This window comes from Danio rerio, chromosome 1, assembly GCF_052040795.2.
Source record: "Danio rerio strain M-AB ecotype USA chromosome 1, GRCz13ab, whole genome shotgun sequence".
Lineage (NCBI taxonomy): Eukaryota > Metazoa > Chordata > Actinopteri > Cypriniformes > Danionidae > Danio > Danio rerio.
The window spans coordinates 31,451,240-31,467,345 of record NC_141021.1 but is presented as its reverse complement, the minus strand read 5'-3'; the positions used below and the strand labels follow the sequence as shown (position 1 = coordinate 31,467,345).

At 37.9% G+C, this 16,106-nt stretch overlaps 1 protein-coding gene across 45 annotated transcripts in view; it reads left to right on the top strand.

The window, feature by feature from the left end:
- Positions 1-11,123, top strand: part of zgc:172295 — a 122,202-nt gene extending 111,079 nt beyond the window's left edge. For 12 of the 45 annotated variants that reach the window (NM_001431102.2, XM_087234924.1, XM_087234922.1 and 9 more), the window contains 3 exon segments: positions 8,475-8,561; positions 9,049-9,135; positions 9,638-11,123. In NM_001431102.2, the coding sequence (NP_001418031.1) occupies positions 8,475-8,561; positions 9,049-9,135; positions 9,638-9,654 (191 nt within the window). In that variant the 3' untranslated portion in view covers positions 9,655-11,123. 45 annotated transcript variants of the gene reach the window in all.
- The last annotated feature ends 4,983 nt before the right edge of the window (positions 11,124-16,106 follow it).

Sequence of the window (16,106 nt, the reverse complement as noted above, 5' to 3'; positions counted from 1 at the left end):
AAGTTGTATTGCTACAGCTCAATCAATTTTTAGATGAGCATAAAATTTGGGAAAAATATCAGTCAGGTTTTAGAAAAGGTCATAGAATAGAAACAGCATTATTGAAAGTAGTTAATAATATGCGCTTAAACATAGATAAAGGTAATACATCAGTTTTAATTCTTCTAGATTTAAGTGCAGCATTCGACACGGTTGATCATTGCATTTTGATTAACAGACTGGAAAAAATTGTAGGTCTCTCTGGGATAGTTTTAAATTGGTTCAATACATATGTCACAGAAAGGACATTCTTAGTAAATATAGATGAATATACATCGCAAGAACACAATATATTATATGGTGTTCCTCAGGGATCTATCCTAGGCCCAAGTCTATTTTTATTATATATACTTCCTTTAGGTAGTATAATTCAGAAATATGGCATGAATTATCATCTTTATGCTGATGACATACAATTATATATTTCTGTTGAGCCAAGAGACACTGCTGCATTGGAATATTCGTCCAACTGCATGTCCAATATTGTGCAATGGATGACTGCAAATTTTTTAAAGCTGAATAAAGATAAAACAGAAATTCTAATTGTGGGCAAAAAACCTGAGCGAGAGAGGATTGAAGCAGAACTGTGTTCTTTAGGTTTACAATCAAAAAAAGAATTAAAGAACCTGGGTTTTATTTTCGATTGTGATCTTAATTTTAAATCTCATATTAATCAAGTTACAAAAAAATGTTTTTATCATTTAAGAAATGTTGCCAAAATTCGTTCTTTCTTATCTTTTGATGATGCCAAGTAATTAATTCCTGCTTTTATTTTCTCTCGGCTTGATTATTGCAATGCTATCTATACTGGTCTACCTAAGGGTTCTACAATGAAGTTGCAATTGATACAAAATGCAGCAGCCAGAGTTTTAATGAAATTAAAGAAACGAGAGCACATTACACCAGTATTAATAGAATTACACTGGTTGCCTGTGCACCAAAGGATAGATTTTAAGATTCTTTTATTAGTTTTTAAAGCACTACACAATATGACACCTTCCTACATTTCCGGCTGTTTAACAAAATATAATCCAAACCGTTTACTACGCTCTTCTAGTGCTGGACTTTTAGAATTTTATCCTGTAAACCTGATGCGATCTGGCGGCACTTCTTTTAGCCATTATGCTCCAAAAATTTGGAACTGTCTCCCCCTTGAAGTGAAAGAATCCCCAAGTATTCATGTTTTTAAAAAGCGTGTTAAGACACATCTTTTTAAAATTGCGTATGATTAAACAAGTTTGTTAGGTGTACGCATTTTATCTATTTTGTTGTAGGTTTTTGTATGTAATGTATGGTGTGTGCCTGCATATATAAGGACTATTGTGTGTGTGATCATGTGAATATATACTTACATTTTGTGTACATGAATGCTTTTATTTCAGTATATGTGATAAGTTTTTGTGGTCTATTTTAATGCTTTTGTTGTTGTTTGTGAGGCACTTTGAGTTGCATGTATGTTGGAAAAGTGCTATACAAATAAAGTTTATTATTATTATTATTATTCCCGCTAAAGTGGGTGGGTTGTGTGATGTTTGATATGGGGGACGATCTGGGGGCAGGGTTTGCGTGACACTCTGCGAGCTAATAGCCGACAGTGGAAACGCAACATGATCTCGGCCTTACTGCTCGACCTCCCAGACAATTGGCCCGGCCCGGCCCGATAAAAGCCTTGGCTTGCATTGGCCTGATAGTGTAAATGTGGCTAATGAAGACAAGGCCAAAAAGGCCCCATGAGAAGAGAGAGAGAGAGAGAGTTGCAAATTCAAAATCAATAACCTAAAACCAATCTTCAAAGAAAACTGAATCCCCTTGTTTAAACAAAAGACATGATAAACTAGCATATCTAATACTGAATCAAACTCGCATAGTTCTTTGTCTGTGGCTTAAGCAGTGTGCTGGCCTGGAAGTTTCTGATGAGTAGTTGATGAGTGGCTTCATTCTGATTGGCTGATCAGCATTTCAGTGAGGTTATAAGTTGAAAATGTCTAGAATAGAGACTTGGCTTGATGCTGAAAGTCTCTGAAGAGTTAGAAGGCTGAAGTTGGGCCTCAGCTTGTGTGAGGCCTAAAGCCCTAGGTCACATTTTGGCTGGTGACCTACTGAAGAGTAAAGATCAGAGCGTAAAGAGAGTGGTGTGAGGGCTAAGAGAGGGGGTAGGTAAGAGGATGTGAACTTGTTGTTCAGTTCCTTAACTAGAATTGCTGACTTCATGAACTCAGGGGTTGAGCCAATGGGATGTTGCCTTCTAGCCTGATTTTTGTCTCTTTGTCTAAGACTTGTGATTTACATATGCTTGGTGAGTAGTTTTAATAGAGAAGTATTAACGATTTTACAATCTCAACACATGTTACAAGTAACATAAAACAATGCATACAGTTGTTCTCTAAACCACATTAGTACATACCAAAGACCTCTGTAATGTTCTTTGAGTGTTAAGCAATTAAGCAATACTTCTAAGGTTTTTAAAACAAAGATAATCATAATCACTAGTAAATCATTGATAAACACTATTTAGCTATTTAAACGAAATGCCCTGTTCTTTTCATGTGTAAGTGTAAAAGTCTTGGAACCTTACCAGTTAAGATTGTGACCATGGTAACTCATGCTCAGGTATGTGACGTGACCTCTTGGTGGGGTGGGTTTTTGTGGCCTCCTTAAAAGTTTATGTAATAATGATATATGTCTGTTTGATCTTCCTCCATTCGTTACATGCCTTACCAGAATATAAAAACATATAAATAAATTTAGATCATTTATTTTAATCATTACTATTGGAATGGGAAAAAACTTTGAACCAGCACAACAAAAAATGTTTCTGAAGACATGCCTTACCCAGAATATAAAAACATATAAATAAATTTAGATCATTTATTTTAATCATTACTATTGGAATGTGAAAAAACTTTCAACCAGCACAACAAAAAATGTTTCTGAAGACAATCACCTAATGCACCTTTAAGAAAATTCAGAAAATTTCCAGAAGTGGTTTTTACTGTAAAAATACTAGCTTTGCAGTATTTTTTTAACTCAACGCCTTACAAGACATCTTTTACATATATTCGGAATTTGGATGTGTAAGTTTAGTGAATCGTTCACATATCTTTTGCGAGTTCATTATCTGAGATGTAGAACGCATGGAAAAGCTGCCTATAGAGAGCATTGCACGCACTGGTGGAGTGTGTGTGTGTGTGTATATATAAGCTGTGTTTTGTCAAATCATGCTTGCTATGTATTTTATAATTCTATGGAACATAATTAATATTGAACTGTAAGCACTTCTGTCTTTGTGTCGTGTCCTTTGGAAGCCCAAATACAGAAACAGCTCTGTAAATAAAAAAGCTCTGTGGAAATAGCAGCATTTGGACGGCATTTTAGCTTTCTCTGCTGTAAAATTAAAGTGCCTCGTAAAAATACCTTTGTGATCTCACTAGCCCGGATGTATTTTTTTGTAGGACCCAAAGTTCGTTCATTGTAGGCTTTGTTAAGCTAACTCTGTAAAAGCCAAGGTCTCCCTTTGCATTGAACTTTGAGTATTTTACATTCAGAGATGCTGTTTATGTTCACACAGCTACATTATACATAAACTAAAGTTTATAATATGATATGGTAGTGGACAACCCCTTTAAGATGCCGTTCTTATATTGGATATGGAGGCTATAAGGATTAACAAGAGATGAAAAAGAGACAAAGACTGAGTGTGGTGAGAATGAATGAATGACAGTTTATAAAATTGTCTAAGGCATCCCAGCCTTACCTTGTGTTTTATTTGCTAATGTAAGCTATTTTCAAAGGATGAATATGATGTACAAAACTAAACATTATTTATATTACTTCATAATACCTATACATCAGATAAGCTTTTTTATATTAATGGATAATGCACAGATATTGATGTTTCATAATGTTTTACACAACATTATTTGAGTGTAACAAGCTTAGTTTACAATGTTTGCATTGCTCAACTTACATTAAATCTACTTCCCAAATATCATAAATGACAACAGATTGTTAAGATTTAATTAATGTCAATTTTAATGTTATTAATTATTGTACTTATACTTAACAGATTTCATTCATTAATTTTCCTTCTGCTCTGTCCCTGGTTTATCAGGGGTCACTACAGCGGAATGAACCGCCATTTACTTGACTTGATTTATGTATTTTTAATTTTCGGTGGTTTGTGTAATGTGTTTTATGTTTTCATTTAAAAGGGCATCTTTAGTGATTTTTCAGCTAATTATTGTCACCGGCTCGGTCCCAGCTATTCCCTTCACTAACCAGCAGAGGTCATCATCACCGGACTATTGACATTACGTCATCCATCTACACTGATTGCAGACACACCTGACACACATCTTCAATCACATTCCACACACATATAAGCAGCACTCACACGCTGCTTCAGTGCGAAGTCTTGTTTTGCCCCGCAGACATTTCTGAGCGTTTTTCCCTGATTCTGATTTCTTCTTGTTGCCAACCCGGACTGTTTCTTGACCCTGTATATGTATTGCCGCCTGCCCTGAACTTTGCCTGCTTTTGGACTCTGAATCTCTGCTGCCAGCCCTGATCCCAGCCTGTTATCCGATGTCGATTGCTAGCCGCCTGTCTACTAAACCGTAGTCTTCTGCTGTACACTTGAGTATACACTTCTTCCTGTTTAATCTCATTTATACAATAAACGTACTGTACATGGATCCATTTATGTCTGAGCAATCGTTACAGAAGACTTCGCCAACATCGGATCCCGCAGCCATGCAAAAGTTTTCTACGGCACTTCAAGCTCAAGCCCAAACACTCTCGGTTCATCAACAACAACTCACTCACCTCACTCAGCTCACGGAGGAATTGGTGAAGGCATTACAAGTTCTGAACATCTCTGCACAGTCACCAATGGAGAGCTTTGCTTTCAACGCTCCTCACAGCGAAAACCCCAGTGCTGCACAAAACCCACGATTGGCTCTTCCTGAGAAATATGGAGGTAATCCAGCTAAATGTAAAGGATTCCTACTGCAGTGTCAGCTATTTATCTCCCAACAGCCATATATGTACACAACGGAGAAGAGCAAAATAGCGTTTGTCTGTTCGCTACTCACCGACAAAGCCCTGGAGTGGGCTACCGCCATCTGGCAACCAAGCACCCCTACGTTCGCCACTTTTGCAAGTTTCTTGCAAAAATTCCGCACTGTGTTCGAACATCCTGAGGGAGGTCGCAGCGCTGGTGAGGAGTTGTTAACTATTCAACAAGGCAACCAAACAGCCGCCGACTTCGCTCTTCACTTCCGCACACTGGCAGCCAAGACTGGATGGCTGGATGATACATTAAAGACACTATATCGTAAAGGTCTCAACCCAGAACTGCAAACTGAACTAGCTTGTCGTGACGAGGGAAAAACATTGGATCAATTCATTGAACTTTCTATACTCCTGGACAACCTCATACGAGCTCGTAAACCACTTCACTCTTTGTCGCCCCTCAGTCTAAGACCCAGATTACCCGCAAACAATGCTCTGGAACCCATGCAAATTGGTCACACTCCACTAACCTCCGAAGAACGGGAACGCCGATTCCAGTTCAATCTCTGCATGTACTGCGGCCTGCCAGGACATATTAAGGCCCGGTGTCCAGTGAGACCCTCCTCCAGATCGCTCCCGGTGAGTTCAGCTCTCTGTTCCTCTATAAATAACCAATGCATAGAAGTTCCCATTTCCCTGACTGTCAATGGTACTGTAATTAATTTGACCGCTATAATCGATTCAGGCGCTGCAGGTATTTTTATGGATAAAACGTTTGCTGATGACCACAACATCCCCTTATTCTCTTGTTCTTCTCCCATTTCAGTCCTTCCTAGGATACATTATTGGCACTGAGGGCGTGGCCATGGATGAGCAGAAGGTGCTAGCAGTATTAAAATGGCCCAAGCCTAGAACCATTAAAGAGCTCCAAAGATTTCTTGGCTTCGCAAAATTTTATAGACGTTTCATTCGAAACTTCAGTTTGGTTGCTTCCCCACTCACAAGTTTGACCAGAGGGAAGGGATCACTTATCAAATGGAACGACACGGCTGAGAGGGCATTTGCCAAATTGAAACACCGCTTCGCCACCGCTCCCATCCTTCATCATCCTAATCCTGAGTAACCCTTCATTGTGGAAATTAACGCATCCAACACGGGCATTGGCGCAATATTATGCCAGAAACAGGGTTCTCCATCCAAATCTCATCCATGTGCATTCTTTTCCCGTAAGCTTAACTCCGCGGAACAGAACTATGATGTGGGCAATCGGGAACTCCTAGCCATGAAAGCCACGATGGAGGAGTGGAGACACTGGCTGGAGGGCGCTAAACACAAATTCACGGTAATAACGGATCACAAGAATCTAGAATACATACACTCTGCAAAAAGACTCAATCCCGATTCGACTTTACGGTAACATATATTCCGGGCTCAAAGAACGTCAAGGCAGACGCATTATCCAGAATATTTGAAGAGGAGGTGGTGGAGCAGAAAGAGGAAACTATCTTAGAGAAATCCTTGGTGCTGTCACCTATCATGTGGGATATCACTACTGAGATCGGCCAGGCTCAAACGCAGGAACCACGCCCACCGAATTGCCCCGCAGAGAAAACTTTCGTTCCTACAACCTTGCGGACACGATTAATCGGTGAAATACACAACAACCCCAGCTCCGGACACCCAGGTATAAGCAGAACAAAGGAACTAGTACAGAATAAATTTTGGTGGCCCAACATGTTGACGGACATCACAAGATTTCTCAACAACTGCTGTCTATGTAATATGCACAAGCACTCCCAAAAGCTACCGGCCCGATTATTACAACCCTTACCCACCCCCCGCAGACCATGGTCCCATATAGCTATCGATTTTATAACGGACCTCCCCACATCTCAAGGCAATACCACTATTCTAACCATAATTGATAGATTTTCCAAGGTGTGCAGACTCATTCCCATTCCCAAACTTCCCACCTCTCTAGAAACGGCCGAACTCCTATGTAATAATGTCTTTCAATTTTATGGGTTACCGGAGGATATTGTGTCAGACAGAGGACCCCAGTTCACATCAAGAGTATGGATGGCTTTCTTTAAAAGTCTCAACATCAACATCAGTTTAACTTCAGGATACCACCCACAATCCAACGGACAAACCGAGAGGCTCAATCAGGAAATTACACGCTTTCTACGCACCTACTGCCACCAAAATCAAGCCGACTGGAGCAAGTATTTGATATGGGCTGAATACGCACAGAACTCGTTACGTAAGGCTGCTACGGGACTGACTCCTTTCCAGTGTGTACTCGGGTTCCAACCCCCACTATTCCTATGGTCTGGCGAACCCACCGAACTACCCGCTGTCAATGACTGGCTTCAGCGCAGTGAAGATACCTGGAACGCCGCTCACACACACTTATCACGAGCCATAAGGAGATTTAGAGAGCAGGCAGATCGCCGTCGATGCCCAGCCCCGACATATACACCAGGACAATGGGTATAAACGTACTGCACATGGATCCATCTATGTTTGAGCAATCGTTACAATTATAATGTCTTGTCCCAATAGGTGGATTTAGAGTTTGTTTTGCAAAAAAGCACAAGTGGATTTAGCTGAACCTAATCAGAAGAGCCTGATGTCTGATAGATTCAGAGGATTTTGCATCTGAAGTTTTCATATGCTCATTTATTACTTCATAAATGGCCCATATTATCAGAAGCTCTACATTGAACATATTTAGAACTATCTGTGCTCTCTCTCTCTCTTTCTCTCTCTCTCTCTCTCTCTCTCTCTCTGTCTCTCCCTTTATAAAACATATGTAAATATACATATGTAAAATACCAATACTTCATTTCTCAATAAAATATTTTAACAAATATAGTAAATGGAGTTTTTAATTTTTTTAAATTTAAGTTATGGAGGTTTATTTTATTTATCATACCTAGTGTGAGTGAGACATCTAATATTAACTCATCAGTCAAATATTTATCTCCTGAGTTGTGTTGTGGATAGGCTAAATTATAAAGAAACTCAACAAAAGAGCCTGAAAGAGATTTGTTTTATTTTTATGCAGTAATGTAAATGATAACATAGGCAGAAATTAATAACAACCTATGCATAAGCAATTGAAGTTTAATAAAATGTTTTGCTGTTCTATCACTTTAAAAAAAAAAAACATTTAAATTCCACCATTATTAAACACCCATTTTTATACTAAGCATACACTTCTATTCAGCAGTCTATGTGTTTGTGGATTCATTAAAAACATATGCAGCAAATTTCACAATTTTCACAAAGTTCCTCTTTGGAGTGGAGTTGAATAATTTTAGAATTTGTATATCCCACATTTTGCATCCGGGCGCATCATAAACATTGCTTAGCACTCTTGTTATCATATGAAATGCCGTTTTCTTTTCTCCCAGCAGAAAGTGAACTGCGATATGCTCGTTGGAAGAAAGCTGTTCAAAGGGCCATGAACTGGGAAACCATAGAGCCAGTCAACAGTGGAAATGGTAAGGACTTGTTTGGCTAATCAAAAAAATTTGTTTGGCTGCGAAACACCATATACAGATGAAGTAAATGGCAAACATGGAATATAAAAACAGAGAAATGCAAGTTGGTTTGGATTTAAATGAACAAAAAATAACCTGCATGACAATTTTTTGAAATTCTGGAGAGTAATCTTATCATTTGCTCAGCAATGTTATTTACAAAAGAACCAATATTCCAACTAACTGAACACCAGCAGTCAAAGATTAATGTATTGTTTGTAGTAATCAATAACCAGGTTTTTGCAAGAAAACAGCTATTTTATTTTTAACAGGGATACAAAGTCCTCTTGTAAATGTATTTCCTGTTATTTATTACCTTATTCAGGGTAAATCTTCAGGACCTTTTATTTATTTTTTTGAACAAAATCAGCAGTTTCTCAATTATTCCACTTGTTTTCTCTCTTTCCACTCTTGTGTAACATGGACCTGTGTTCTGGACAACCAACAGAGGACACTAGTATCTTCAGTAGTGTACCCTTGGGCTTTTACATTCTGGGTAGCATGTTTATGTTAATTGGAGCGAAGTACATTGCAGGTTAGTTTGAAAGTGAGTGTGAGTGTGTGTAGGGGGAGTAATTGAGAGATGGTGAAAGAGACAGATGCATTTCTTTTTACGTAATCTGCTTAAAGATCATCTGTCTAAATAAGTTATGAAAATGAGTGAGGCATCACACCCCAGTCCTCTTTTTTATGATTTAGTTAATGAATTGTATAGTCTAGCATTTCATTTCATGTGTTTCTGTTAGGATGAAATAATTGAACAGGTCCTGTTCAATTGTTATAAAAAAAAAAAAAAAAAAAAACTCAAAGCCTTTCACAGTTTTGATCATTTATAAAGCTGTAACTGGTAGCTTTAAAAGTAAGGTTTTCTCAACTTGGTGAGAGTTTTGAGAATCTCCTCTTTCACTGCTATTTAGTTTTTGCTTTTGTCTTTTCACTTTATTTGTAATATCCATCTTGTCTTTTCAGAGTATTGCTTTAACATTTGTGAGTATATCAGTCTTTACTGATCTAACTTTTTTCCTCTCCAAAATCAGGGCAGAAGTTGGCTTGAACTGAAAAACTGAAGACTCAAAATGTGCTGTAGTGGCACTGGCATTAAAGTATCAGACGATTCCATCACGTGTGGTACCTCAGATTTACAAATGAAGAAATTGTTTGGCTATGCAGCAGGAATTTTTTTAACATATATGGTATAATTGCTTGAAAATAATGTGATTGTGTAATTTATCAATTGTAATTATGTAATTATTTTATAAAATAATCCCAACACTGTTTAACACAAGGAACTCTTTGACATTGAAGTTGCAGAGGCTCAGTGTTTCTTTTGTTCTGCTGCTATTTTGCCTACACTGTAAATTATGTATTGACTGTCAGACATCAACATGCACATTGTGGGGAATTGTTATTAAGTTTGAAAAAATCAAGACATGCTGAAATTACTACCTGTTTAGGAGACTTATTTTAGTACACTTTACCATGTATTGTGCTGGGTTCTTTTTTGTATAACCAGCAATGGAATTCAATTCATTTTGTTATATCTATAGTGCTTTTACAATATATAAAAGCAGCTTAATATAATGACATATTAATAAATTGAAACTGCTTCAGTCCAGTTTTCACAGATGAAGTTCAGTTTAGTTTAGTTCAGTTCAGTGTAACTTAAATATCACTGCCATAAGCCAAAACAGTAAAGAGCAAATCCAAGAGCTGCAATCTGGGCTCCGGATCCTTGAGAACGACTGACATCTATCATAGAGAGACTGCAGGTCAGTCTTACAATCTCCACTCGTCCAAGACCACCACAACATCTGTTCAGCATATGGGATGGATCCAGGATTATAAAGACCTCGGGATAAGGAAAAACAGACTAACTAGTGTAGATACTATTTAGATTATAATGTCTTTTTGTTGGGAAGTGTTCCCAGCTCTGGTTGCACTAATTAATGCAGCCTAACAATTCTTTAGAGGATTTGGAAGCGATGCATTTGTGTTTGTGTCAATCACAAACTCCAATTTTGGGCTCGTGAGCATACACATCAGTGTGTATTTGTCAAAATAGTTGAGTCCGAGAGATGGAGGAGAAACGGAAGGGAGAAATTGAGGGAAACACTGGAAATTCTAAATATGCACAGCACTTGACCACACACTCACACACACACTCTGTCATGCGCTGCAACCAGGCAGTCAGCAGGTGCTTTGAGCAGAAAACCCCCAGTTGATAGCAGTGCATATCGGACAGTTTATCAAAAATCTACTGCTGGGTCTAATTTCAATGTAGTTGTTAAACGTGATATTTAATTCATCTTGTTGTCTATATCTAATCAGTCTGTGGTCTTTTGAATCTATTAGCGACTTGTTCTCAGGTAACTCGTTCTGGCAAAGAGAAAAGATAAGTCAATATATTAATTTATGTAACTGATTCTGCATATTTGACTCATTGCTTGCCTATATTGTATAATTTTTTTCTGTTATACTTTTATAATTGCCATTATTGATTATTAAAACTTACATTCAGCAAAATAGGGTGTTTCGTATTTTTCAATGAATATGAAAGGGGACAGTTATGTTATGTTATTTGTTTTGTTATAAAAATCATACAGTGAAGATGACTGTCATATGTAGCTACATGATGCCTTAACATTTTTTTTTGTCTGTTAAGTTGTAATATCAAAATGAAAATATCCATTTCCATATATAAGGTTTTCATTTCATTGTTAAGCTAGAGAAACAGCATTGCCTGCAGGGTGATGTGAATGAGGTCATTAAGTGGCCTACACTGTTCACTTTGAAGATTTACTTGTGCGTCAGCAGGCAGTTTTTGTTATGTTTATTTTTTTATATAGGCTGAGTGAATAGTGTATTGAACAAGCTAAAATGGGGAACAGTTGCAGGGTTCCCGCGGGTCCTTAAAAAGTCCTAAAATGTCTTAAATTAAAATCCGGGAAATTGAGGTCTTAAATTCTTTAATTTACCGTAAAGTGGCTGTTAGGTATTAAATTTTCAGCCGGTGTGCTTAATGATGATCAGGAAGCACAGTGGTCCACCGTGTTGGCTACAGACGTTTACGTTGGTCTGTACCTGCATGCTGTTATTACGCATGTTATTGCCGAGGTGAGGTTCAAAATGCAAAGATGGGAAGGTGTACATTTAATGACATGGCAATGAGGGAATGTGTAAATTCTGCAAAAAGACCTTTCTTCAGGGACCATGGGGCTTCAAGCCGTCGAGTTGCACATAAAAGGAGGAAAGCAGCAGCGGTACGTTGCAGCAGCTAGTCATAGGGGTCCAGGTTAATCCCTGCATTGTTTGCAACCTAACAGTTTTACTAAGTCTAGAGCTGAAGATCTTTACCTGAACACGACGGACTTAATTTCTATCATTTTAGACGAGGTCAGGCCGGGCTTGAGCTTAAGCAGTAAATGATCAGTCATGTGATGCATTTCGATTAGCGCGAAAAAAAAGTAATCAAATCGTTTGTTATAACATTAAAATTCATCCCTGTAAAGGTGAAACAAATGATGACGGAGAAGTAAAAAAAAAAAAAAAAACGAATTTTGACTGCGGTCAGGCCAGCTGCTAGTTCAATAAGAACAGTCATTCTGGCCGTCAAGGTATTTCGGCAGTCACTCATTCACTGCGTATTACGGTAAAGCGTTAAACAGTTATGTACAGCGAACTGACAGGGAAGATGAAATGAATGTTCTTAACTGACGGAAGATGAACAAACAATCCTAATCAAAACATGCTAAATTAGCCAGATCAGTAGTGCATTCTGGCCAGTAGCAGCAGCAGTGAAAGGGTGTTCAGTGCTGCTCAGTGAGCACAGGACTGCACTAAATCCATTTACAGTGGATTTAATAATGTTCCCCCACAAATACATGCAGACTAATCTTGACGAGTGAAGAATTTTCAAATTATAACTAAATATTAAAATTAAAAATAAAATCATAATCCAGACAGAGTATACAGGCTAATGTTGCATTAATCTTTAAATATTCAGCTTCACCGTCACCTTATTGTGAAGAGAAGTGGCAAAGAGCCTTTATCTTAATTACATTATTGCCAAATACCAGTCGTGATTTATCTTTTATTCTAATTTAATTTGTTAAGAAAGACTTTTTTTTTGGTGTGGTGGCCAATTTAAAGGCTAAGTGTATGTACCTGGGCCTATTTAGAGTGCTGAGATGTTAAGATGTTACAGAGGACTTTTTGTTCCAATTTCCAAGTGGCCTATAGCCTATGTTATGAATAAGTAATGTTAACGCACATAAACGACTCATTCATGAAAAAGATGGCCTGATTACAGCTCTAGTTCGGACGCCCCCTCACAGTCAGCTATAACAGTTTAATTTCACCACCAGACACTCAAAAGAAGGGTACTGTGGGTTATCCATGCTGTGACGAGGCACAACTCATTTAAATCTAACAGGGAAATTGAGTAGCCTATTCCAAAGAAATTATGAAATTTTTGGGTCTTAAATTATATTTGTTGAGGTCTTAAAAATGTCTTAAAGTATTAAATTTTACTTTTAAAATGGTGCAAGAACCCTGAGTGTGTGTGTGTGTGTGTGTGTGTGTGTGTGTGTGTGTGTGTGTGTGTGTGTGTGTGTGTGTGTGTGTGTGTGTGTGTGAGGGATGCACGATATATCGACGGCCATATCGTTATCGGCCAATAAATGCTATTTTTAAGATAATCGTAATGGAGCCGATGTCTAAATTAGGCCTTTCAGATTTTTAAATTAGGCTATCGGCCTTCAAATCTGAAGAATTATCGGTATCGGCCAAAAAATCCACATCGGTGCATCCCTATGTGTGTGTGGGTGTTTCTCAGTTCTGGGCTCCATCTGGAAAGGTATCCACTGCATAAAACATATGCTGGAATAGTTGGTTGTTCATTCTATTGTTGCAACCCCTAAGCCGAAGGAAATAGAATGAATAGCATACTTTTTATAACCTAACAAAAATCTTTATGAACAGTATACAAAAATTAAATGGAGATCAATGACTGTATTTATTTCCGATATATGGCTTCTGTGCTTTCATAAAATAGGTATAGGTAAACCTATACAAGAGTTTGCACAGATGGGTAGCATTTTGATTCAGTTCAATACATCTTTATTTCTATAGCGCTTTTACAATGTAGATTGTGTCAAAGCAGCCCCACATAGAAGATTATAGTAAATTGAAAGTGTCAGTTCAGTTTGTAATGTTGAAGTTCAGTTTAGTTTTTCAGTGTGGTTTAAGGCCTGAATGTAATGTGAGTGCGGGCCTTCGAAGGAGACGAGAGCAGGGACAAGCATGCTTTGGCCTGGTTCAAGGCAATTGTACATAGTGTGAGTACGCCCTAAGACTATATGCCAGATTACTAGACAGGAGAGCTGCTCCAGCCCGAGTGGGATGAAGACCATCTCTATTCAATAGGTCTACCCCAAAAACTACACAACCAAAACAAAAATGTTATTTGGTGGGCACCACTTTGATATCCAGCCATTAAGTGATGAGTCAGCGGTGAAACGATTTTACAGAACTTGCGTTTATATTTAGCCAGCACTTTTTAATTTGACATAATGTCAGGCGCTCTGGCTCCCAGCAGACATTTTACCATGGTGATTGTTGTGTCTACTTGTATATTCCGTTTCATCAGGTTTCTCAGTAGGTGCATCACTGAGAGGGCTAAACCTGTTTGATATTGGAAGGGACACAGTGTTTTCTCCCACCTCTAGATTTTCTCACAGTTACCCAGCCGTCTGTCTCCGAAGACACAACAGTTGGAGCCAAACTATGTGAATGGCATGCTAAGCTAGTGGCATGCTAAGCTAGTTACATCCAAATCCTTATCTAGAGACTTTGCACTCTTATTATTCACAATTTAAGTTTGGATGCCGTTTGTCATTACATCTCTGACTATCTGGAAGTGCTTCGACATTGGTGAGTAATAAATCTTAATATTATCATGCATACAGCAATTCTGTAAGCCAAACGCTAATGTTAGTTTGTAATTAGCACCAACTGTTAGCTTATAGAAAGAGATGCTATTTACACTAAGTGCAAATAGCAGAAAATTCTAAGTGCCATTTACACAATATAGCAACAAAAGTTATGGTAGATGCTATATACACTCAGTGCTTATAGAATAGAAAATATATGCCATTTACACTTTTAGAGTTTGTAGAAGGTATTGCTTTGTTACTAAATGTATAATGCTATTTACACAAAAAATTAAGCATACACTAGCTGCGTCCCAAATCACATACTTATGCACTATTCTACGCCATTTTGTAGTATAAATAGTGTAAGTAGTGTGTTTACATTGAAAACTCTAAAAATAATAATGTGTGGAATGATGGACACTTCACGCACTCAACGACCGCAGGTTTGCTTACGTAGCGAAAGGGGCTGAGCTATCGGGCATACATGTAAGATAACTTTATTTATTTTGGATTGTGAAAGCAAAATTCTACGAGAGTGATTATAGGGCCTCCAGATGGTGAATGCGGTTATACTCATGGCAGATGTTATGTGATTATTCGGTCATTTATTTCACTCATTTGGCAACCGTCAAACGTCATTAGGGAAATGGTTTGAATTTCCGCTTAGTAAAAAAACATTGGTGTGCCATTTGGGATGACACTACATACATATACTATCCTGTTGAGTGTGTAAGTGCATAAGTACAAAGTGTAATAGTGTGCCATTTGGGACGCAGCTGTTTACACAGACTTGCTATTTAAACCAAATTTTAATAAGTGCTTTATGCCATTAACAGTTAAAATATAGTATTTACCAGAGCTGTCAAAATTAGCACGTTAATGCATGTGATTAATTTAAAATATTTTACACATAAATAAAAAAAAACAAAGTTTTTGATGTTTTTTTTTTAATTTTCTGTTGTGGCCTACGTGTGTTCAGGGATGATGCGTGCATAGAGGCAACCTAGGCGGACGCGTTGGGCAGCAGAATAGTATGCGAACCCCTCTGTCTTCACTTTTGTAGGGTCCAGCCAGTTGGTCCAATGACGGTATCCAATGGTGGATGAAGGTTCACTGCATGTTCGGTCTTTCCAGTGCACAATGTTGATTTTTATTAAACTTAGCTTATATCTGACTCCAATTTTAGTATGAGGTGGTTTAGAATATTAATATATTTATCCTCGTTTTATCTGACTCCAATTATAAAACATTGAGAAGGTTATTTTGTTTCCATTCACATTAATTTAGATTATGATTGAATATTCTCTTCGGTCCATCATTTTATGTTATTCTCGTTCATTGGGATTCCTATAACATCCTGAATCTTGTACCGGCCGAGTATACAATTTCTTAAGCACAAGCTTGTCAGTCTTGGTCACTAAACAGTGGCGATTGACCGCTATCCTAAAAAGGCAGAACCCTACTTACTCAGATTAGGATATTTGTTATGCGGTCCCTGCTACCTCCTAAATCAAACAGAGCTATTTAGTCATATAATGATCAATACTATAGAATTAAGCAAACCAGTCGTACT